We start from the raw sequence: 24,353 nt of genomic DNA, 5'->3' as shown, positions 1-24,353 counted from the left end.
CAGCCCGTCACGCGCAAAGCCCCCATCTAAACGGAGGTTAAACGGGACTTAGGATATTAACGTCCTGAAAGGAGCACGAGCAGCGAAGCAGAACACAACACAAACGTCCCAATCTAAGAACCAGTAATTCCCCTACCCCTCAGACGGCTCCCCGTGCTCGGCCATCTCCGGAAGACTCCTACGAGAGGAAGGTACGCACGGTGCCCTTGATTATGCCCCTGCAGATGGGGCACTTTCTCAGAGACGGGGCGCACTCCTGGCACACGACCAGGTGGCCACAGGGAATGAACACGACGGACACCTCCTTGTCCATGCACACTTTGCACGTCCTCTCCTCCTGCAGCCGCCGCAGCTGCTCCTCCAGCGACAGACCTAGTAGGAACAGCACACCCTGTCACCCCGGGTTTCTACTTCACCTCCCGATTAAAAAAAAGTACTATTTCCTTTTGGTCTTGAGTCTTCATTTTGTTTTACCTGAAACGTCTTCTGTTGGAATATACTTCATGTTCTTGTCCACTGAGGAAAGAAACACACCAAAAGGCATTATTCCCCCAAAGACCAGAGTGCGTCCCCCACTCCTCATCTCCTGGAACACCACGGAGGCCACTGCAGACCGCGAGTCACCCAGTCACACGGCTCGGGCAAGGAGAGCACGCCGCTGTTCTAGAACTAGTTAAACGTACACACTGGCGTCGGCTCATTCGATTTACCGTGTTTGTCAAAGAGAAACACAAACATAATCCCACAGATTTCTGAAATAATCTTACCAAAACTCACCAAATAAGTTCTTGTATAACGTGGAGTCGATTTCTTTTAAGCAACTTTTGAAGATGTTGGCCGCAGCATTTCCTTTAACTAAAACGGTATCAATCAGTTCTCTTGCTTGCAAAGGGATCTGTGTTTTTTGTTTAATGATATCATGTTCCTGTTTATTAATTACATTGGCCTTTAAAAGATTATCCAGGATAGGAAGCACACAAGTCAACTGCTGAAAGAGAGCCATTCTGTTCCTCCGAATTAATGACAAATCATCTTCATTTAAAAAAGAAAGAAGAAAACAAATCCATTAGATTTTAAAGGGTTCCAACTATACACACATAGTCACTCACTAACAACCAAGTCTACAAACAATTTAGGCACTAAATAAAGAGGAGCCTGAAAAGGCAGCATAAAATCACTGGTTCACACTTAACCTTATGCCTATCATTCAGGAAACTTCTGGAAGATTTAGCTAAGGCATATCTTATAGTACATGTAACTCAAAGGATCTCTGTTTCTGTCATTTCTAAAAGTCCTCAAACCCTGCTGTTCCCCAGAAAGCAGAACCGTAAAGGACACTAACACTTAACAATCCCTGTACCTCTCCCGACAGAATGAATGACACAGACTTCCACTTGCATCCCATCATGTCAGTTCTACAAGCACTTCTGTCAAACTCCCTTATCTGACACCCACGATCTGTCAATTAAGCAAAGCCACTCCTCTGAGCCTTGCAGAACAGGGCGGGCAACTAACATTCCCAAGTACCTGACGCCATTTCTTCAGTTGGCTGGTTCTTCTCTTCTTCTCGGGACTCATCTTCCGCATTAAGCAGCGCTACCACAATCTCGTTCACGGTTCTGTAATTCTCCCCAGTGCTCAGGATCTTACTCTGCACGGTCTGCCTCACCAGGCTCCTGCTGAAGCCCATCTCCAAGGCGGCCGTCACCACGGGTGTGTTCATCATGACTGCGTCTTCTGAACAACTTTCTCCAGGTCCAAAATGGACAACTATTTGAAAAGACATGCACCAATGCTAAATTCCACAAATGGGAATATACACAGAAAAATCATGACGATGGCTCAATCTTTACTCTCGTGTGTTCATGTCCTGGTAAGGCCCACGAGCTTTATGCACCAATTTCCTGGAATTCCAACACAGGCGTGAACACGAGAGGATCGGTGAGAGTGGAACAGGGGGGTATCCTCTTTTAAATATCACTTCCGACATGACATCTTGGAACCCACTTAGTGAGAGACTCTCTAAGGACAAGGCATAGGAACCCTTGTCTTTTTCAATTCCCAAAACAAGTCTGATGTACGGCTGTTCTGGGAACGAATGAGCTGCAGGACGGCGGGTCTGCCCCAGAAAGCAGGGCACCAGCAACGACTTTGCTAGGCTGGCCGCAGTTTGGACTTGAAGGGAAACGGGACCCAGAGAGGCGGCGGACGATCCGGAGTGACCCAGATGGGAAGGAGAGCGAAGTGGGAGAGTTCACGCAAAATACATCCCACACCACAGTAGCAAGATGGGACTGCGCTCACACACACACTCGGAAGGACAGAAAGCTGTGTCACGCGGCCACAACAAACTGCAGGGATGAGGACCGCGGACACGGCGATCAGGGAAATACCTTCTGGGAGCAGGGTCGGTGCTGACCCATAGGGCACTTGGGGGAGAATCACAAGAGACGTCATCCTTCACGACGCATGACCGCCCTCTGCTGGAAGAGTGTTCTAGTAAACACAGCACAGCGCGCCCGCAGCTCAAAGGCCAGCGGCAGCACCTCGACCACAAGGACAAGTGTGTGAATAATGCTAAGGGTCAGGGGAACTTCTGAAAGAAATCTTCTGGGCAAGACAGCAGCAGGCATAAGAGCCCTGAGACAAGTTCCTGACGTTCAAGAACTAGAAAGAGGGGTGCCGGGCGGCTCAGTTGTTCAGTGTCTGCATTCGGCTCAGCTCATGATCCCAGGGTCCTGGGAATGAGCCCCTCGTCAGGCTCCCCACTTAGTGGAGAGCCTGCTTCTCCCTCTCTCTGCCTGCTCCTCCCCCTGCTCGTGCTCCCTCTGTCAAATATTTTTTTAAAAATCTTAAAAAGAAAATTAAAAAGACCAAGACTGGTGAGTAGCAGTGAGGAGGGCAATCCCCAGACCGTGTACAGCCTTGCCAGTTTACCTTGCACTCTACATGTGCTAGAATATTCGGCAGGCATTTGAAGTAAAGAACAGTAAAAGCCGATTTGTGTTTTCAGAAGATGATTCTGGCAGCTTTGTAATAAACATTCATGAGATTCAATGAGGAGACCAGCCAGGTCATCAGGAAGACGGGGATGGCAGCGTGGACTGGACTCACAGTGCCCTGTGACATGGGGAGACACACGAAGATTCGGGGCTGTCAGGAAGGCAGGGATGCGAGGACATCCGACGGATGAAACACACCAAGTAAAGAGAGGAGCGGGGAGGATGCCTGACTTGAGTCAACTTTCTGACCTCAGCAGGTGGCTACCATTAACTGAGATGGAGAAGACAAGAACAAGTCTGAGGGATCAAAGACGAGAGAAAAGGTCTACCCTGATCGTATTAACTCGGAAACACCCATTATAATCAAGCAGAGTTTTAAACATGTAGCTGGACATGCCAGCCTAGAGCTCAGGAAATGAAGAAGTAAATCTGGGCCAAGTGTTGAGAAGTTCTCCGTCATTTGTGGCTCGAAAAAGAGCCACCAAAGGAGACTGTTCATGACCAACCAGAGAAACAGAGGAAAACCGCGAAGGTGGTGTCCAGGAAGCCAGGCGAAGAAGGTGTCTGGAGGAGGATGCGGGAGAGTCACGTCAGCGATACTACCGAGTAAGACGTCCCCACATGTACTGTGACCAAGTAAGACGTCCCCCACGTGTACTGCGACTCGACAGCAATCTGGAATCCACCAGTGAGCAACTGCACCTCTCTGAAAGCTTTGCGATCCAGGCAGAAGACTGCGAGACCCCAGCGGAGCCCGGTGCCAAGGAGAACTGCCGTAACAAGTCAGGCCCGCGCCCCGACAGCCGGCTCGCCGACACTGGGCCTGGCTACAGACCCAAGAACGGCTCCGCACCCTCAGGATTTGGCTACAGGCCCATAAGACTCATCCTGTCGCCAGCACCCTACACAGAAGAATGAGGAGGACCAGGCCTACCCGTGCTTTGGCATACAGACGTACAGACCCCAGTTCTAGCTCTCGACGCTGAAACTGCCTGTGAACCGCATCCCACTGTGGTCCGGGAGCCACTGGAGGTAAACCCACTAAATTCCGTCAGAATGCAGAATCAGACCAACCTTGCCCAGCATCAATCTGCGCACAGTCCTGCTGGCACAGGGACGCAGCAGGAGACACTACCCAGTGCACACCTGCAGCTCCTGAAAGGCCTCAGCCTCAGTCCGCAGCAGCACAACCAGCGCTGGGACCCAGAGAGGGACACCCCGTCTGCACCTCTAGAGATCCTGCGAAGCTGCAGCCTCTCCGAACACCATCAGGAAGCTCTCCTCCCCACCAAGAGACACGGCCAGAGACAGGCCCACCTGTGCCTCCAAAGCCAGGTCTGCAGACCTCAATCTTGGCAGCAGAACCAGAAACAGCCCCGGGCTCAGTTCCAGCCACTCGCAGCCAGGGTCCAGGGCCCCGTTCTGCTCCAGAGAGGAGCCCTTCCACAGACCTAGAGGGGCCACACCTGTCTGCGTATCTGGTAACAGCCCTGCACCTGCGGACCCAACTATGGACCGCGCAGCAGACCCATATCCCAACATCCTGCAGAACGCTGTGCTGTCCTCCATCAGGGACCAGACAGAATCCGCGCCAGCCTGCACCACTGGCAATAAGCGCACCAACCAGAGATCCCACCACAGAAAGAGCAACAGCCTCACAACTGGTCCCGAGCAGGTACACGCCAAGGGAACGGACAGGAAAAAGTCTCTGAACTGCCAAAACCAGTCTGTAAAGACTAGAAGAGATGTTTCTTTCCTCCAGTGCTCAGACACCAACGAAAGGCTCCTCAAATCACGCAAAACAGGCCACAGGACGACAGCAGAGGAAACCAAGAAATAGAGACCTACAATCTGCCTAACAAACTAAATATTATCATCTTATCCTCAACGCAATTCAAGAAAACGAAAGTAGGCAACTAAGAAAAAATGAACTACATTTCAAAAGTTTAATACACAGAAACCACAAAAAAGAACCAAAGAGAAATCCTGGAACAGAACTGGAAAACTGAGTCAGGAGCTTCAACAAGTGACTTGACCACGCCGAAGAAAAAATCAGAGAACCTAAAGGGACATTATTTGAAATCATACAGTTATAGGAACAAAAAAGAAAAAAGAATCAAAGAGTGAAGAAAGTCTATGGAAGTTACAAGCCTGTTAACAGCAAACAAATGAGCATCTGCGTCGCAGGAGTCCCAGAGGAGAAAAATGCAGCAGAAGTTTATTTAACGACGAAACAGCTGAAAAGTTCCCAAATCATGGGAGAGATTTTCCAGTTCCGTTACTGTATTCTCCAGCAACAGTAAAAGCAAAGAACCACAAGCATGATCAACCCAAACATTATTCTCAAATGTGTAATAGTGAAAATATGAAAAGACAGAGCTGAAGAGAGAACTTTGAAAACAGCAAGAAAAAAATATCTGCTCACATACAAGGGACACCCTCAGCCTCTCCACACCCTGGTCCGCAGAGACGGTACAGCCCAGCTGAGACAGACTCGGAAACAAAACCACACCAAGAACAATGACAAAACCATCCTTCAGAAATGAAAACAAAACAAAAAAAAAAGACAGACGTTCCAGAAAACCAAAGTTGAAGATGTTCTTCAACATTAAACCTGCCCTAAAACCAATGCTAGCAGGTTCTCTGCAAGCTGAAATGGGACACTACATAGCAACATGGAAACGCGCTCCAGTGCGCACAGCTTCTTGGTAAAGGTAAATACGGAGTCAATTCAGAATACCCTGTCCTGTTACTGTACCTCTGTCATGGAAGTGAAACAATAACTTCGGTAACTACAACTGAAATAACTTGTTAGACGGACCCGTATTAGAAGTGGGAGATCAACAGTGCAAACTGTGCGGTGAAGACAAGTGAGCTGTTACCAGCCCTCTTGAGACGCTTTACATGAACATGCAGGTGAACACAAACACAAAACCTGGAGGGGACACAGGATGTAAAGCGAAGGAACTAAAGCACACTAGTACAGCAGTCAGTCAAGGATTACAGCGTGAGGGGAAGAAATGAACAAAGAAATGGGGAAAAAATCGTAGTAAGTCTCCAGAGGACCAGTAATTACTTTAAAACGTCAATGGACTACATTCTCTAGTCAAAAGACACAGAACGGCTAAATACATTTAAAGAAACGAGACCCAACAATAAGCCTCCAAAGGAGACTCCATCCGGCAGGATGAAAAGAAAAGGGATGGAAAATTCCACGCAAACGGCAACCAAGAGATGAAGAGTGGCTACCAACAAGTCAGACTTGTGGCCAAAAATCGCTGGGAGGAGACAGAGGCGGCTGCAACAGAGGGACGTCAAGAGGACGTCACAGATGCACAGGCGCATGTGCGAGCACCACCGGAGCCTTTAAGCCAGGGGCAGCTGGGCGGATCCGTCGGTTAAGCCGACTCTTGATTTCCGCTCCCGTCACGGTCTCGGGGTTGTGAGATCGAGCCCACATCAGGCTCTGTGCTCAGGGCCATCTGCTTGAGATTCTCTCTGTCTCTCACACACAAATAAGATCTTAAAAAAAAAAAAATGTTTAAAGCAAATATTCACAAAACTACAGTGCAGAAAAGACTAATACCTACAAGCAGGAGGCTTCAACAGCCCACTTCCAGTGCTGGCCAGAACGCCCGGGCGCAGTGTTCGTAAGGAAACCACAGACCTGCACAGCACTCCGCCGAGCGGACCTCACCCCGCAGCACCCAACACACACGCTTCTCAAGCTCTCGCCCAATAGTCCTCTCAGACAGATCTCAGCCTCTCCTAAAAGCTTTAACAACCTGAAGATACGGAAATCACATCAAGTATCTTTTCCACCTGCAATGGCATAAAACTAAAAATCCGTAACAGAAAGGAAACTCACAAACTAACGAAGTCACAAATACAGGAGATTAAACACACTCCTGAGCCACCAACGGACCCAACAGGGTATCAACAAGCCATCAGCAAGTACTTGAGACGGACAAAGACACGACATACCCAAACTGAGCAGATGCAGCAAAAGCAGTTCTGAGAGGGAAGTTTTTAGCAAGAAATACCAAAATTAGGCACAATGAAAGCTCTCTGGGGCGCCTGGGTGGCAGCTGGATAAGCATCCAACACCCGGATTTGGCTCAGGTCATAGTCTCAGGGTTGTGGGACCGAGCCCCAATCAGCCTCCCCTGTGCAGAGGGGAGAATGCTTGAGATTCTCTCTGCCCCTGCCCTGCCACATGAGCTCTCACATGCATGAAAATAAGCAAATCTTGAAAAAAAAAAAAAAAGGCTTAACTTTTTATATCCATAAAGCAGAAAAGTAAGGTGGGGAGAGATGGAGTAAACAGGTGAAGGGGATTAAAATGCACTCATCTTGATGAGAACTGAGTAACATACGGAATCATTATATCATACAGCTGAAATTAACGTAACACAGCATATTAACTACCCTAGAATTTTAAGAAAACTTACTAGTTTAAAAATTAAAAATGAAAAGTACAAACAAACTAAGCCTCTGGTGAACAGAAGCAAGAAAATATTAAAGATTAGAACAGACTTAAGTGTCACAGAAACTGTAAAAACAAAAGCAAAAAAAAAAACCAAAAACCAAAAACAAAAGAAAAAACAATGGAACACTAGGATTTTTTGAAAAGGTAAACAAAACTGACAAACCTCTAGCTGGACCAACCTGGAGAAGAGAGGAATCATACAAAATTAGAGCCATTACAGATGACGCACCAAATGTCCAGAAGGTTCTAGGAGACTACTGTGCGCGACTGCACGCTAAGAAGCTGTAGAAACCCACAACTTAACCAAGACTAAATCAGGTAAAAATAAAGTATTTGAACAGAGCAGGAACAACTATGATAACTAAATCAGTCACCAAAAATCTCACAACAAAGAAAAATATGGAATCTGATGATTTCACGGATGAATTCTACCGAAGATTTTAAAAAGAATGAACACCAACCCCTCTTAAACTCTTTCAAAATACTTCAGAGAAGGAAACAATCTCAGAATCATTTCAGGAGGCCAGATCACCCTGAAACTAAGACAGATTCAGGACATTTCAGGCCAATATCCTTGATGAACACAGCCGCACAGGCGGGGGTGGGGGAGCCTCAGGCTCACTTTGGCCCTCGAACTCAGCCAGGTAACTATCAAGTCATCCTAAATACCCCAGAAATCACCCTGAAGACCGACGGAACAAACTCCACAATTACAGGGAGACGAGAGGCCACTCCGAAGAAGGTACAAGTGCGGAAACGTGGTCTGGGAGAAGAAATGGACACAGGGCTGTGGAGGGGAGGGAGCCCTGGTTGCAGAGAAAGGGGAGGGAGGAGCACACAGGGGACGCACAAGGAGAGTGTTTCCCAAAGGCACAGCCTGGGAAAATGACAGGGGCTGCATTTCCTGAGTTCCTGCAACCAGCCAGGATTAAAGCCTGGAGTTTTCAAGGTCGGCAGGGGCAGCAGGGGCAGGCGGGGCTAGAGGCTGGAGGTGCTGCCCCACCACTGGAGAGGAGGCAGGCAAACAACCTGGAGACCCTGCGGACACAGTGACCTGAAACAGCCTGGAGCACACAGCGGGGGAGACTACTTGCTCTTCTTAGAGAGGCAGCATTACAGAGACGCCTCTCTGGGTACAAAGGTACCCGCTGGCCCCATTTCCCTCCCCGCCCCTCAGCATAAACACAGACCCACCTGCAGTACACAGCACAGCGCCCACACCGGCTGCGTACCCCGCTTATACCGGGTCCCACGCCCTACCCCACACACCGCCAGGAAAGCCCTTCCCCGTCAAGCCTGCCTCAGTCGCAGAGCGGCGGGCCCCTCCTCCAGAAGACAAACAGAAACCCCTGCCCACCCCGCGTCTCCCAACCAGGGAGTTCTGCGAAGCCTCAGTTCTGGTGGAGGTGCCGACAGGTCTCATTTCACAAACAGACCCGAGCACACCTCATGAGAACTCACCACATTCGGGCCAGGGACCAAACGCTGCCCACGGCGGGCAAGGAGAGCCCGTGCAGACCGCCGGCCCGAAGGCCAGGGCAGCCGAACCGCAGCTGCAGAGCGCGTGCAGCGCACACCTGAGACACTCCCCGAAGGGCCAGGCCCTGGGCAGTGCAGGGCCTCTTCTTCAGAAGGCCGTTGTTTTCAGGAGCAGGAGACGTAACAGGCTTTTCTAACAGAGAGGAGGAGGAATCATCTTGGACAAAATACCAAGATGGAGGAATTTATCCCAAGTAGGAGAACACGATAAGGCCACAGCCAGAGATCCAAGCAAAACAGATGTAAGTAACATGTGACGGAAAATTTAAAGCAACGATCACAAGCACACTCACTGGGCTTGAGAAATGAACGGAAGACTCCAGGGAAGCCCTTACTACAGAGATAAGAGAATAAAACAGAATCAGTGAGAGATGAGGACTGCGGTAACTGATCATGGAAACAGCAGCCTAGAAGCAGCAGAGGAATGAATCTGATCCAGAAGACAAAGTAATGGAAGGTAATGAAGCTGAACAAAAGAGAAAGAATTATGGTGGGGCACTTGGTGGCTCAGTCCGTTAAGCGTCTGCCTTCAGGTCGGGTCCTGATTCCAGGATCCTGGGATCTAGTCCCGCACCAGGCTCCCAGCTCAGTGAGGGTCTGCTTCTCCCTCTCCCTCTGCTCCTGCCACCAGCTCACACTGTCTCTCTCAAATAGATAAAGAAAATCTTAAAAATAGATAAATTATGGAACACAAGAATACACTTGGGAGAACTCAGTGACTCCATCAAACACCCTAACACTGGTATGACAGGAGTCCCAGAAGAGAAAAGGGGGCAGAAGATTTATGTGAGGAAATAACAGGAGAAAACTTCCCTAATCTGGGGAAGGAAAGGGACGTCCAGATCCAGGAGGTACAGAGAATTTCCCTCGAAATCAATAAAAGCCAGCCAACACCAAGATACACTGTAGGAAAATTTGCAAACCATAGTGTGAGTCTTAAAAGCAACAGGACAAAAGAAGTCCTTAATTTACCAGGGAAGACCCATAAGGCCAGCTGAGACTGCCACAGACACTCGGCAGGCCAGAAGGGAAAGGCATGATGTAGTCAACGTGCTGAATGGGAAGAACATGCGGCCAAGAATACGCCCCCCAGCAAGGCCGCCTTTCAGGATGGAAGGAGAGATGAAGCGTTCCCCAAAGCCGAAGGAGGTCACGGTCATTAAGTCAGCCCTGCAAAAAATACTACTAAAAGGGCCTCTGTGAGCAGAACAGATCAAAATGATATACAGGAAAGGAACAGAGAAAATCTCCAGAAACAAACAGAAACCAAATAATAAAAAGCACTACAGTCGAATCTATAAATAATTACTCTGAATATAAACAGACTAAATGCTCCAATCAAAGACATATGGTGTCAGGATGGGTTTAAAAAAAAAAAAACAAGACCCATCGATATGCTGCCTACGAAAGACACATTTTAGACCTAAAGACACCTGCAGATTGAAAGTCAGGAGGGTGGAAAACCATTTATTATGCTATCGGATGTCAAAAGAGAACCAGAGTAGCCAGACTCCTATAAGACAAACTAGACTGTAAACCAAAGACTGTAACAAGAGACGAAGAAGGTCACTGCATCTTCATTAGTGCATCTGTCCACCAAGATCTAACAATTGTAAATATCTATGCCCCCAACTTGGGAGCAGCCTAATACATAAAACAATTCAGAACTAACAAAGAAACTCAATGATAATGACACAGTGAGAGTAGGAGCTTTAACACCCCACTCACATCAAGGGGCAGATCATCAAAAGCAGAAAATAAGGGAACGACACACTGGACCAGGTGGACATCACAGACATATTCAGAACGTGCCATCCTAAAACCGCGGAATATACATTCTTCTCGAGTGCACACGGGACATCCCCCAGAACAGATCACATCCTGGGTCACAAATCCGGCCTCAACAAGTACAGAAAGACCAAGATCATACCTGCATATTATCAGACCACAACACTATGAAACTTGAAGTCGACCACAAGAAAAAATTTTGGAAAACCACAAATACATGGAGATTAAACAGCATGCGGCTAAGGAATGAATGGGTTGACCAGGAAATCAAAGAAATAAAAGACTCCATGGAAACATGAAAATGAACACGATGGTCCAAAGCCTTTGGGCTGAAGCAAAGGCGGCCCTGAGAGGGACGTATGCAGCAACACGGCAGGAAACAAGGAAGTCCCAGATACAAAACCTAATCTTACACCTAAAGGAGCTGGAGAGAAAAAAGGAAATCTAAAGCCAACAGGAGGAAAATATTAAGATTAGAGCAGAAATAAATGATAGAAAAAGTAAAAACAAAAACAAAAAACAACAGCTAGAACAGATCAATGAAACTGAGAGCAGAATTCGATAAACCCCTAGCCGCACTTACCAAAAGAGAGAAAAGATCCAAATAAATCACGATGAGAGAAATCACACCTCCACAGAAATAGAGGCATAAGAGAGCATTATTAAAAAACTACACGCCAACACACTGGACAGCCTAGAAGAAATGGATAAACTCCCAGAAACACATAAATTACCAAAACTAAAACTGGAAGAATAGGAAACTTGACCAGACCCGTAACAGCAAAGAAATTGAATCAGCAATCAAAAACCCCCTCAACACACACAAGTCCAGGGCCGGATGGCTTCCCAAGGGAATTCTCCCGAACATTTTAAAGAGTTAATATCTATTCTTCTCAACCAGTCCAAAAAAAAAAGAAAAGGAAGGAAAACTTTCAAATTCATTCTATGAGGCCAGCATTACCCTGATAGCAAAACCAGACAAAGACCCCACCAAAAAAGAAAACTCCAGGTCAAGAGCCCTGATGAATGTGGATGTAAAAATCCTCAACAGAATATTAGCAAACTGAATCCAACAGGACTTTCAACGACTCACTCACCACAATCAAGCAGCCCTCACTCCTGGGCTGCAAGAGTAGTTCACCATTCGCAAACCAATCAGCAAGATCCTGAAGACGGAGAGTAACACCTGTATCACCCTAACAGATGCAGAAAAAGCATCTGACAAAGCGCATCACTCGTGATAAAAACCCTCAGCAAAGGTTTAGCGGGAACATACTTCAACATCATAAAGGCCCCGTATGAAAAACCCACAGCTAGTACCCTCAGAGCTTTTCCTCTAAGGTCAGGAACAAGACAGGGGTGTCTACTCTCACCATTACTATTTAACACTGGAAATCTTAGCCTCAGCAGCTGGACAACAAAAGGAAATAAAGGGCATCCAAATCAGCATTAAAAAAGTCAAACTTTCACTATTTGCAGGTGACATGCTACTCTATACAGAAAACCTGAAAGGCTCCACCAAAAACCTGCTAGAACAGATGTTAAAAAAAAAAAAAAAAAATCAACATAAAGAAATCTGTTACATTTTCATACACCAATAATGGAGCAGAAAGAAAAATCAAGGAGCTGATCCCATTTATAATTGTACCAAAAACTGTAAGATATCGAGGAATTAACCTAACCAAAGAGGTAAAGGATCTGTACTCTAGACAACAACAAAACACTCACGGAAGACACCGAGGAAGACACAAAGAGATGAAAAAACATTCCATTCTCAGGGACTGGAAAAATACTGTGAAAATGTCTATGCTACCCAAAGCAATCTACACTTTCAATGCTGCCCCTATCAAAATACCACCAGCATTTTTTACAGAGCTAGAACACCCAACCCTAATAAAATTTGTATAGAACCAGAAAAGAGGGGCGCCTAGGTGCCTCAGTGGGTTAAGCCTCTGTGTTTGGCTCAGGTCATGATCTCGGGGTCCTGAGATCGAGCCCCACATAGGGTTCTCTGCTTGGCGGGGAGTCTGTTTCCCCCTCTCTCTGCCTACTTGTGCTCTCTCTGTCAAATAAATAAATAAAATCTTAAAAATAAAAAAAGAAGAAGAACCAGAAAAGACCCCAAATAGCCAAAGGAATGTTGAAAAAGAAAACCAAATCTGGTGGCATCCCAATTCTGGACTTCAAGCTGTATCACAATCATCAAGACAGCATGGTACTGGCACAAAAACAGACACACAGATCAATGGAACAGAATAGAGAGCCTGGAAATGGACCCTCAACTCTATGGTCAGCTAACCTTCAACAAACCAGGAAAGAATGTCCAATGGAAAAAAGACAGACTCTTCAATAAATGGTGCTGGGAACACTGATAGCCACATGCAGAAGAATGAAACTGGACCATTCTGACACCACACATGAAAATACTCAAAATGGATGAAAGGAATCCATCAAGGTCCTAGAGGAGAACACACGCAGCAACCTCTGACATCAGCCACAGCAACTTCTTACTCGAAATGTCACTGGACGCACCCTTGCTTCCAGTGACAAAAGCAAAAATGAACTACTGGGACTTCAGCAAGATATAAAACTTCCGCACGGCAAAGGAACCAATCTACAAAACTAAAAGGCAACCTTCACAATGGGAGAAGATATCTGCAAATGACTTACCTGATAAAGGGGAACAAAAATTTACAAAAAACTTCTAAAACTCAACTCTCCAAAAAACCAATAACCCAGCTAAACAATGGAGAGAAAACATGAGCAACATTTTCCCAAAGAAGACACACAAATGGCCAAAACACATGAAGATGTTCAACGTCCTGTCACTCATCAACCAAAAACACAAACCAAAACCACAGTGAGAAACTAGGCCTGACACCTGTCAGAACGGCTGGAATCAACAGCCCAAGAAACAAGTGCTGATGAGGAAGCAGGAGGGGAAGCCCCTCCCACCACCGGGAGACATGTAAAGTCATTCAGCCACTGTGGAAAACAGTACGGAGATTCCTCAAAGCACTGACACTAGAACTTCCCAGGGCACCTGGGTTGCTCAGTCAGTTCAGTATCTGATTCTTGGTTTCACCTCGGGGCATAATCTCGGGGTCGTGAGATCAAGCCCAGTGTCGGGCTCTGCACTGGGCAGGAGTCAGCGCGAGAGTCTCCGCCTCTCCCTCTTCCTCTGTACCCCCTCCTCCTGCTTGCAAACGCATGCTAAAATAAATCTAAAAATTTTTTTAAAGGAAAAGAAACAACCTCCCTATGATCCAGCAATCTCACTTCTGCGTATTTATCAGAAGGAAACAAAACCACTTTCTGAAAGCTTTTCTGCGTTCCCATTTCACTGCAGCATGATTCCCCACAGCCAGCCATGAGAACGATCCCTAGTGTTCATCAGCAGACCTGAATAAAGAAAACGTGGTGATATGTGCAGAATATTATTTACCCATAAAAAAGGGGGAAACCCTGCCATTTGCAATAACATGGACAGACGTTATCAGAGGAGTAAGTTCTGAGAATCTAATATCCAGTGTGCTGGGTACAGACTACAGTACTGGTTCACACACGTGCAAGTTACAAACAGTAAATCTTAAATACTCTTACTACATAAAAAAAGTAAAATTATGTGAGGCGGCTGATGTGTTAATCTTAACATGATAATCATTTAGCAACATATGTGTATCAATCACATCACTTCTTAAAGTTACACAGCGTCATACGGAAATTCTATCCCAATAAAGCTGGGGGAGGACGAGATTAAGACTCAACTGTCTGAATGTGGGCACCAGGTCAAGCAGTGGCTTTACAAAGGTGACGGGTTCTTGGTGACCCTGACAGGAGCACTTTTTAGTAGAGTTAAGTTCAAGAAATAGAAAAGAAATAAGAAAGTAAGCACAGATAAATCTTTCTATGCATTTTATTGTAAAGGGAAGCAAAGAAGTGAGACAACAGCTAGAAGAGGACATGGACTCAAGGAAGGGTCTTTTGGGGACTGGCTACAGTGCATCAGGTTCATACGCTGAAATAAATACCCTGGAGACTGAAAACCTGATGCTATGGAAACAGAAGGGGCCAAGCACTGCCGAAGCAATATTCTGATGCTGGCAGGAGGCTTGAGATCCAGAGGACAAAGGACAAGGAGAAAAGCTGGCCTTAGTTCCTTCATGAAACGAACAGAAAGGTGAGTGGTATGGACACATCTCAGACTGGCGGCTTTGCTGAGAGGAAATGGGAGCAGCTCTCTTTTGATTGTGTCTATTTCCTCAGTGATGCAAGATTATGAGCTGTGAGTTACGGAAGAGAGCACAGAAACTTTCAAAAAGAAAAAATGTGACAGTCCCTGTATTAGGGAGCTGCACAGGGTGGTCCATGGAAAACCTGGTTATACATTTAGATCAAGAGCGGTGAGCCCTGCTGTCATCACACAGGAGGTAGTTATCATGTCAAAACCAATTCCAAATCCCAATACCACTCCTGAGTCATCTGAGTCATGGTGTATGCCAAGAAATGGGGCACTGTCATCTCATCTGGACACCCAACACACATCAATTACATACATTAACTATATGCCAGATGTGGCCAGAACTAAGTTCTAACCAGATCTTTTTCCTATCCTTGCACTAAAATAGCACACACCTAATGAACAGCTAACATCTAGCCCAATTCTTAAATCATCCATCAACTAGCCCTTTCCAAACATACTGGCTTACAGAAAACTTGTCCTCTTTGGACGGCTTCCTGTTCACACTTCTCATCTAGTACTCTCTGAGCTATCTGTGATGGTCACTTCTCTTCTGCGTATGTCCTGTTCCCCAGCTGGAAGGTCAGCACTGAAGAATAAAGTGTAGCAGACTTGCTAAAACTCTGTATAAGCGTCTTCGGAGATACATGATATTAGTTAACTTCCCAGCACTTTTTCCTATGTCCTCAGAAATCAAACCCTCTGTTTACATACTTTTATGCTTAACATTCTTATAAAAATTCCCATTCTACATGTGGAATACTTTCATACGTACTTGGTGGATCAGGATTTTCATCTCCAGGAGTATCTGATGTTGACAAAAGCTATGAAACAGGAGAAAAATTAATAGGTAAAATAAAAAATCTCAACCTTAAACAGAGCAATAGGATAAGTTTACCTCCAGTAACACATACACTCTTCTGAAAACTAGGCAATTTATATACTTACTTTGCTCTGTCTTACCTTCATCATCAAAAAATCCCCTTAAACTTTACCTACTTCCAAACAGAGTTCAAGTACTTCTCTAGTTTCAGGGAAGGGGGAAGAATTAATGGTTCCTCACTCCATTTGAAAGATATTTCAGCTGGATCACTCCCAGAGGCTCCAAAGTCCTAGCAAGTTGTTTTTGTTTATTTTTCTAGAAAAGATGGAGGAGACACTACCGATCCTCCTCTAATCCCACCACACATTTGTACACTGGAAAACTGATTTCTCAGAACCCTGAAAGCAAGAAATCTTTTTTTTTTTTATTCATTTAGAAAGCGCAAGTGAGCAGGGGGAGGGGCAGGGGGGAGAGAGAATCTCAAATACACTCCCCATGAGCAGGGAGCCCAGCACGGGGCTCAATCCCAGAACCCTGAGATTATGACTTGAGCCGAAACCAAAACTGGATGGCTCAATAAGCCACCCGGTGCCCCCTAAAAGTTTTTTTAAAAAGCCCTGAATAAGCAAGGTAGTTACAAAAGTAAAAATTAAAGGTCTCATTAATTGGATATAAAGCAATTAACCATACTTAATAAGAAAACACAATGTTAAGAAAATACACATGTGAATATTACTCTTAATAATATTCTTTGTCATTATCATTTAGGAGAATTCAGCGTTGACAAGTGTAAGAACTTACTCACCTGCTCAAGAAGGTGAGGGTATCGAGCTTGAATCTCATCAACAAAGTCCTGCCCTTTCATGCGTATCAAGAACTCACACCTATAACAGAAGATGACAATTACTTGTGAAGCGTTTTATACCTTAAAAAAAAAAAAAACAAAAAACCTGATTTTCTAGAAAAGTGGGTTTCAAACTCTGTGCCCCACAGTATTAACATTTTACATCACAACCTAGTACACATCTGTATTGAGCAGGAAAAAATCCTTAAAAATCCTCATAAAACACTAACTCTTACTACGTATTGATGCATTCTGCCATTTTCTACTTAATCACATTAACAAGTAACAAGAAAAGGGTTTAGACCTCAAAGGCGCACAAGCTAAGACTTGAAAAATGCTGTTCGGACAATTTACTCTCGGGGTTTCACATAGTTTCAAAAGCTGTAATTAGTATTCCTAAAATGGGATCTTTCACAACGTAACTGCTTATCTTTCTCAGGGATCCCTCTTCCAATACCAGTGAAGCACAAACCCTCCTTCCAAAACATAGAGAAATATTTTCATCTCTATGCATAATGACGGTGTTTCCCAAACACCTGTTCACCCAGAGCTGCTCGAAAGCCTTCCAAGAAGCTCACTGAACGGCTACTTCCATTTTATCCCTTCGGTAGCTCATTAAAGTGCTGCTAACCACAGCTCAGCACCTACCCGCAAAAACGAGCCTCCACCTACGCCCAGCTGCGTGCAGAAACTAAGAATGAATCAGAGCTGAAGATCAACATCACACAGTGCAACTTCTAGAAGACAGCAGAAAAATCTTTTCTTCCTTAGATCACTCAGCTAAGAGACCAGAAGCATAATCCATACAGAATAAAACCGATAAAATGACATCCTCAAAAGCCACTGTTAAAACAATGAAAAGACAAGCCACAAACTCAAAGGTAGCAAAACACACCTGTTAAAGAACGTGTACCCAGAATGTTCTAAGAACTCTCAAAACTTAGTAATCAAAAAAACTTTAAAATGGGCAAAAGATTTGGACACTTTACCAAAGAAGGTACGTAGAAGGCAAATAAGCCGCTCACTGTCATTACTCATTAAGGAAATGCTACTGAAAAGCACAGAGAAGTGTCAGGGCACCCCTTCTGGGATGGCCACACTAAAATGATGATCCCACTTACAGCTAAGGATGTGGGACACCGGGAGAGCTCACGGGCTGCGGGCAGAAACCTACAACGGCACAGCCGCTTAAGGAAACAACACAGCACTTCGTCGGAAGTGAAAACTTGCCACACAACCCATCCATCCCACGCCCGGCTGGTCTTCCAAGCCAAAACATCGGTCACAAATGTTTATTAATGTTTACAGTGGCTCTGTGCTTATCGCTGCAAGCTGGAAACAACCCAAATGCTCTTCAAGCACGGACAGCCCGGAATCAGCAGGGACCACGGAAGCATGCTCATGACTTCAGTCTGTCACGGAGATAAAACAGCTCATTCTCACGATGTTCTCAGTCGTCATACAGTTTTTAATTATTTTTGCTCTGGGACCGGTTAATTTACATTCATTATTATTAAAGCAAGTACAATGAGCCCTGGCTCATATATCGCCCCTCCTCTAAGAAGTTCAGTAAGGACAGAGATCATTGTCTTCATCGCTGTTTCATCTCCAGCATCTGAAACATCCTCCAGTTGGCCCTCAATCACAGGACAAGTAAATACACTGATAACAATTATCCATTCTGGTTTTCCATTTACTGAGATTAAAGATTATCCACAATTGAAATTTGCCGCTTTCCAAAGTGTTCACACAAAGCACCCTAAGCCTTTTTCCCTTATTTAACCATTTCAACAAAACACAAATGATGGAAATAAACCAAGATTTTGTTTTCTTTTGTTTTACAAAGGACAAAATGCAGTAATTCCAACCCCGGAACTGAAAATCTATTTTTGTCTTTCTAATACTGTTATTAAATTTCAAATTTTATGCACCCAATCCCATAGAGCCAAGCATAATAAAGTCATTTAAAATTCTGACAAAATATATTTTCCTAAGTAATCTAAACAATATGTCACTTTTAAGAATTAGAAGGTCAAATTTTACCTTGTTATATTATGAATATTAAAGATAAAATTTTAGGGGCGCCTGGGTGGCTCAGTGGGTTAAGCAGCTGCCTTCGGCTCAGGTCATGATCCCAGCGTCCTGGGATCGAGTCCCACATCGGGCTCCTTGCTCATCAGGGAGCCTGCTTCTCCCTCTGCCTCTGCCTGCCATTCTGTCTGCCTGTGCTCTCTCTCTCTCTCTGACAAATAAATAAATAAAATCTTAAAAAAAAAAATATGGCCATAATTATAAATGAATCCACAAGAATAAACTAAAATTAGGGGCACCTGGGTGGCTCAGGTGATTAGGCATGACTCATGATCAGGTCATGGTCTCAGGGTCCTGGGATCCAGCCCAAGATCAAGCCGAGCACCCAGTCTGCTTGTCTTCTCCCCTCCCTGCCCATCCCACTGCTAGCATCCTCTCCCTCTCTCAAATAAGTAAGTCTTTTTTAAAAAAATCATAGCAAGTTATATTACATCCTGAATACATGGCTTACAAAAGGAAAGAGAACATTCTAAAACATTTTTATCAAAACAATTAACGTGAAAATTCGGGTGTGTTTTAAGTTATTAAGTAATCTCTACACCCAGTGTGCAGTTCAACGGTCGGGGACCGAGAGTCACATGCCCCCCCGCTAAGCCAGAGGCCTTAGATTTAGTGCTCTAAAAGACCAATTTCCCAACACATAAAAGCAGCTTTGTTATACTGAAATGTAACCTAAATTCTGCAAGCACACCTGCCTCTTGTAAGCACAGTTTGGGGCAGTAATACCTTGCAACACAGTTACCTTGGAAACCACTTGGCGTGCTCCACCCACGGGTCGTCTCCAGACTCCCAACACCTTAAGCCGCCATCACAACAAAAGCATTTGACATCATCATTGCGACCTAAAGAAAACAAGACTGAACTTACACACACATCCTAATACGAACAACAAAGTGAACCTGATAAAACATACATGCACGTGAGAGGTTCTTACCCACGTAATAGAAACCAGCACTTGCCAGCTGCTCGGGCCGAACAGGTACGCTGGGCGGCCAGTACACGAACGTTCTCAGTCGAGCTGCGTGTGTCTGCATGCTCAGATTTGAAATGCTAAACTGCAGCGTCTCCAGAGAGTTTTCCAAAAACGGGCAGTTGGGGAAATGTCTGCGGTGTTCTGACATCGCATCATCCTTTGGTTCCCAGTTACTCAGGGTCCCACCACAGGCAAAGCAGGCGACTTTGTCTCCAGGTCCTATATAGTAAAAACCAGCTCTTGCCAGGTCTGATGGTGACAGAAAGGTTAACGGCCACATATGGTAAGTAAGAAATCTGGCCTCTTCAGTACTCATTGCATAACTGTAGGGGTTAGTCCTCAATGGGGAGAAGTCTTCCACTGCTCTAGGATTAGCAGGGCTCGGTGCAAGGTTGGCATGAGAACCACTGAAGGAGCCCCCATGTTCCGAAGTGGGAGATAATGAATGTGGAGAACGGTTTCTCATTGGAGAAGTCGCCTTTAAGGTGGAATCCCGGCTAGTGAGAGTGACCAGACTGTGAATAAAACTGCAGCTAGGATAGAGCTGTTTGTGCTTTTCAACAGGATTGTCTCCAGGTTTCCAGTTGTCCAGCATCAAGCCACAACAGAAGCATTTGACCTTGTCATTCACACCAGTGTAGTAAAAACCAGCCCGGGCCAGACTCCTCTCTGAGACGGGAACGCCACTGGGGAACGTTGAGTATGTAGACATTCTATAGAGTTCACATGAAAAGTCGTATTTTATTTTCTGTTTGTTGCCAATTGTCTCATTTGGTAAGATCGTGCTATCTTCCATGGTACTCTTAATTCTCTGACATGAAGAACCTGGGAGAAGTCTTTGGGAAGTAGTTTTGTGCATGAGCGATTTTACTTAATGGCCAAAAACCTTCACATGAAATTTCTCCTCTCTTCACATGAAATTAGTTCCTTTAGCACAAAGAAGAATCAAACGAAAGGCTCCTACTTATGTAAAATTCACTACACCTTCTTCATGGGATTTATGCCTGAGTTTACACTCAGGTGGGATGAGTATCTATCCTAAATTACCACGATAACATCTAGTTCTGTTTCAGATTAACTCTTGGTAACTCTATGGCTAACTGCTCATTACTTGGTGTAATCCTAATATAAAGCCTGAAAGAAACTGGCACATTTACGGATATATGCTAAAACTTCTTGATATTTTGAGGCCGATATTCCCAAAATTCTAAAAAATTATAGGGTACTTAAATTATGCTTTCAATATGCTTTTAGTTGGACGTTAGAAAGCCTATTCATCAAGCGAATTACTGATTATGCTACAAGAGGGAAAAACTATATGCAGGTTTCTTTGAAGCCCTTTAATATGGTATATCTTTTTTAATCTTGTTTTACTCTAGCAAACAAGAATTAAAGTCTTCTTAGGGTCAGATTATCTATCTGAAAGCTAGTCTCACACAGGCTATCACCACGGTATTAAGCGGGTTGTACTAGCTACAAGGATAGCTTCTGGGGACATCAACACCCACAAGCTGAACCTACACCTGTTTTAGTGTGCACGTCCAACAGATTCTGCTGCAGCTAAGTGCTAACTCTTCCACCTTTGTGAAATACTGTATCTGCTCCCACTTCTCGCAGCATCATGGTCTTCCTCGCTCCGCACACCAGCTAGACTTGCTTGCCTGAAGGTAAGCTCTTCATAAACCATTTAACCATAAAATTTCCACAACAGGAACTTTAACATGCCTTTAAAGATTAAATAGCCTGTTTTTAAACATCATGTATCTAAGTCATTCATTTTGTAAAGGGAAATCAACGTAACGTGACACAGCGCATCCTTCCTCGTGTCATCACATATGAGTAACTATTAGGAACAGAATCGTTTACGCACAATACACCAATAGCTACCCTACTGGCCTCCCTTCCTCAGACACCTGCCCCTCTCAAACTACACTTCATAGACAAAATTACACTGCACAGCATTCCCGCTATATCCCTTTATAAAGTTTCTACGTCTCCATAATGGGGTTTATCACTGCCGGGGAAAGAAATGAGGGGAAAGACGGGCTCTTCCAGGCTGCGAATCTGAAAAGAGAAAAGAAGGCCACTTCAGAAAGCCGCGCTTTCCCGGTAACGAGAACGAGCCCCGGCGTACCCCGTGCGGTCCACGGCGACTTACGTTCAGAGACGACCTTCCACAAGCCGATGCACCGCAGCCCCAGCGGCAGTCACCGCACGTTTTAAAGCCGACCACCTCCGCGGGCGGCCCGACACGTCCTCCCCGGCAGCGCCCTCGCTCCCGCCCCCTCCCCTGGCGACTCGGCCCGCGGTCAGCGGACAGGAGCGCCGCGTGCGCATCGCAGGTGGGCCCGGCAGCGGACAAGTGACCAGGAGCGACAGGCGTCACCTGCTCACCAACGCGAAGCCCCGGGCGCCGCGAGGAGCCAGCGCGCACGCCCGCCTCGGCCACGGGCCCGGGCGGTGAGGCCCGGGCGGTGGACTCCGGGATCGACCGGCGGGGCAGGGCTCCCCCGACCCCTCCCGCGCCCGGGAACCGGCTGCACGCCCTACGGGGACGCGGCGAGAGCCGGCCCCCGCACAGCTCGGCCCTTTAACCCCGAAGAGAAGCGTCCGCGACCGGGGGAGCCCGCCGCGCCCCTATCCCCGCGTCCGGCCGAAGGGCCGCGGCCTCCCCCCGCCCCTCCCCGCCCGCCGGCGCTGCTGACCCGCGCCCGCAAGGGGCCCACACTCACCGCGGGGCCGGTGCAGCACACGCGGACACAGCGCGACAGCCGGCGGCCTCCCCCGAGCCCGAACCGCGTCGTCCCCGGGAGATGCGGCCGGCCGGCGCGGCTCCGGCGTCCCGAGCCCCAGCCCAGGCGGGGCACGCGCTCACGCGCGCGGACGCACGCTGACGTCAGCGCCGCGCCAGGGCGCCGAGACTCTGCGTCACAGAGCGGGCGAGGGAGGGCCGTCCCGTTGCCGGCGCAGCAGCTGTCTTTCTGTCTCCGCGCCACACATCCTCCTGAGGCGCCGTGGCATGCGCCGGGCCGCGGGGTCAGACCGTCGGGAAGCCCGGGGAGCGCCGCGCTCCGCCCCGCCTCGCCGACTCTCTCCCGGGCGGTGCCGGCGTGTGCGCCTGCGCCCTGGGCGCCTGCGCGCGGGAAGGGCTGCGGCCGGCCGGCGGCGCTGATTAAAGTTGGTTACAGGCTGGCCTGTGTCGCGTCTGGAGAGTCACGCCCGCTCTGCCTTCGCTCGGTCGGAGTCCGTCCGGCGGCAGGGACGGGGGCGGCGGCCCCGCGGGGAGCGGCAGCGACGAGCGCCGTCCTCGGGGCAGGGGAAGTCCGGGGTCGACGCCTCAGAAATTTCCAGACCGCCGGGCGCTCGGCGGGGCGGCCGGGGAACTCCGTGCCGGCTTCCGGCCCCTGCCGGTCGATCCCGAGGGCCCGCGGCGCTCGCGGCTGCGCGGGGCGCGGCTCCGGGGCTAGACCGGGAGGCCGCCGGGCGCTCGGCGCCGCTGCTCGGGAAGTTCCAGAACCTTCCATGGGGGGTGGGGTACACGGAGAAAACGGTTCGTGGGGGGTCGGGGCCGTCCGGCGTGTTCAGCTTGGTCGTGACCAGGAAGCTCCGAAGACGAACCACCTCCGTGCCGCGAATATGCCGCGCTTCGGGCGCGGAGCCGTGAAATCCCCCCCGCACGGAATAATCCGGGTGTCCCGAACTCTGCGGCCTTCAGTCGCGCACGGCCGTGCGGATCCGGTGTCCGCTCGCTCCGCTCCGGCTCGCGTCTGCAGGCCGGGCCCCGGCGGGGTGTGCGCGGCTGCGGAGGTCGCGTTGCGGCACTTCCCGCGGTTCTGGGGAAGCGCGGGGTCCGGGGCGAGCAGAGGGAGACGGACCGGCTGGAAGGGGCTCGTCCACCGGATCCAGCTTCCGTGATGCAGCCGCAGCGGCTGGAACGGGACCGTGTGGCACCCGGACGGGCGACTGAAGCCGCGGGAGCGCGGCAGACAGACCTGCACGTGTGTGTGAGCTGGCCCGGGTGCCGCGCATCCGTGAGGAAAGGATTCGATGGTCAGTCAGGAGGACTAACATAGTCGCTCCGAAGGACAATAAAAGTAGACCGTGACCTATTAAAGTAGAGAAGTTCTGTGGATGAAAGCCCTGAAAGTAAACAGCTATTGTTAGGAATGGGGGGCGGTAAACCTATTTCCTGACAAGTAATCCACTGCAGGTGCGGAAAGGGATTTTCTCGACCCTGCCAGGTTCCGGCCGCGTCCGCCCGCTAGCAGAAAGGCCACCGCAGAAACACAAGGTTAGCGACCTGTGTGCCCCGCGCATACACACCGTGGGAGAGGCCAGAATACCGAGGAGCTGCGCGACAGGGCCCAAGCATCCCCTTAAACTCCACCTTCAGCTAAAGACAAAAGATGTTGGGGGTGGGGAGTGGGTTATGGGAAGTTACCAGAAAAGCACAGTAAACAAGGGCAAAACTGTTAGGCTGATTTAAGTCCTTGCCTTCTCCACTGATCAGAACTTCTAGAGATCTGGTCATCCCTCTCTTCCTGGTACGGCCAGGAAGACACCC

General features: G+C 47.6%; 1 protein-coding gene and 1 long non-coding RNA gene across 2 annotated transcripts; one reads left to right on the top strand and one right to left on the bottom strand.

Annotated features, from left to right (window-relative positions):
* Positions 1 to 141: 141 nt before the first annotated feature.
* On the bottom strand, positions 142 to 22,635 carry LOC116859074 (baculoviral IAP repeat-containing protein 2). The gene is made up of 9 exons (XM_032844091.1): positions 22,522 to 22,635; positions 19,751 to 21,853; positions 19,559 to 19,658; positions 16,687 to 16,765; positions 15,834 to 15,882; positions 1,528 to 1,770; positions 778 to 1,032; positions 475 to 516; positions 142 to 372 (listed from the first exon to the last, which is right to left on the bottom strand). Exons 2-9 carry the CDS (start codon positions 20,646 to 20,648, stop codon positions 179 to 181), a joined length of 1,860 nt encoding a protein of 619 aa, XP_032699982.1. The 5' UTR covers positions 20,649 to 21,853; positions 22,522 to 22,635; the 3' UTR covers positions 142 to 178.
* LOC116859077 lies at positions 14,785 to 16,727 on the top strand. Its single transcript, XR_004381081.1, has 2 exons — positions 14,785 to 14,998; positions 16,650 to 16,727. It is a non-coding gene; the product is annotated as an uncharacterized LOC116859077 (long non-coding RNA).
* Positions 22,636 to 24,353: the final 1,718 nt, after the last annotated feature.

This window comes from Lontra canadensis, unplaced genomic scaffold (assembly GCF_010015895.1).
Source record: "Lontra canadensis isolate GAN:19392208 unplaced genomic scaffold, GSC_riverotter_1.0 scaffold147, whole genome shotgun sequence".
Classification (NCBI taxonomy): Eukaryota; Metazoa; Chordata; class Mammalia; order Carnivora; family Mustelidae; genus Lontra; species Lontra canadensis.
The sequence above is the reverse complement of the archived record's forward strand: the minus strand, read 5'-3'. Positions and strand labels throughout refer to the sequence as shown.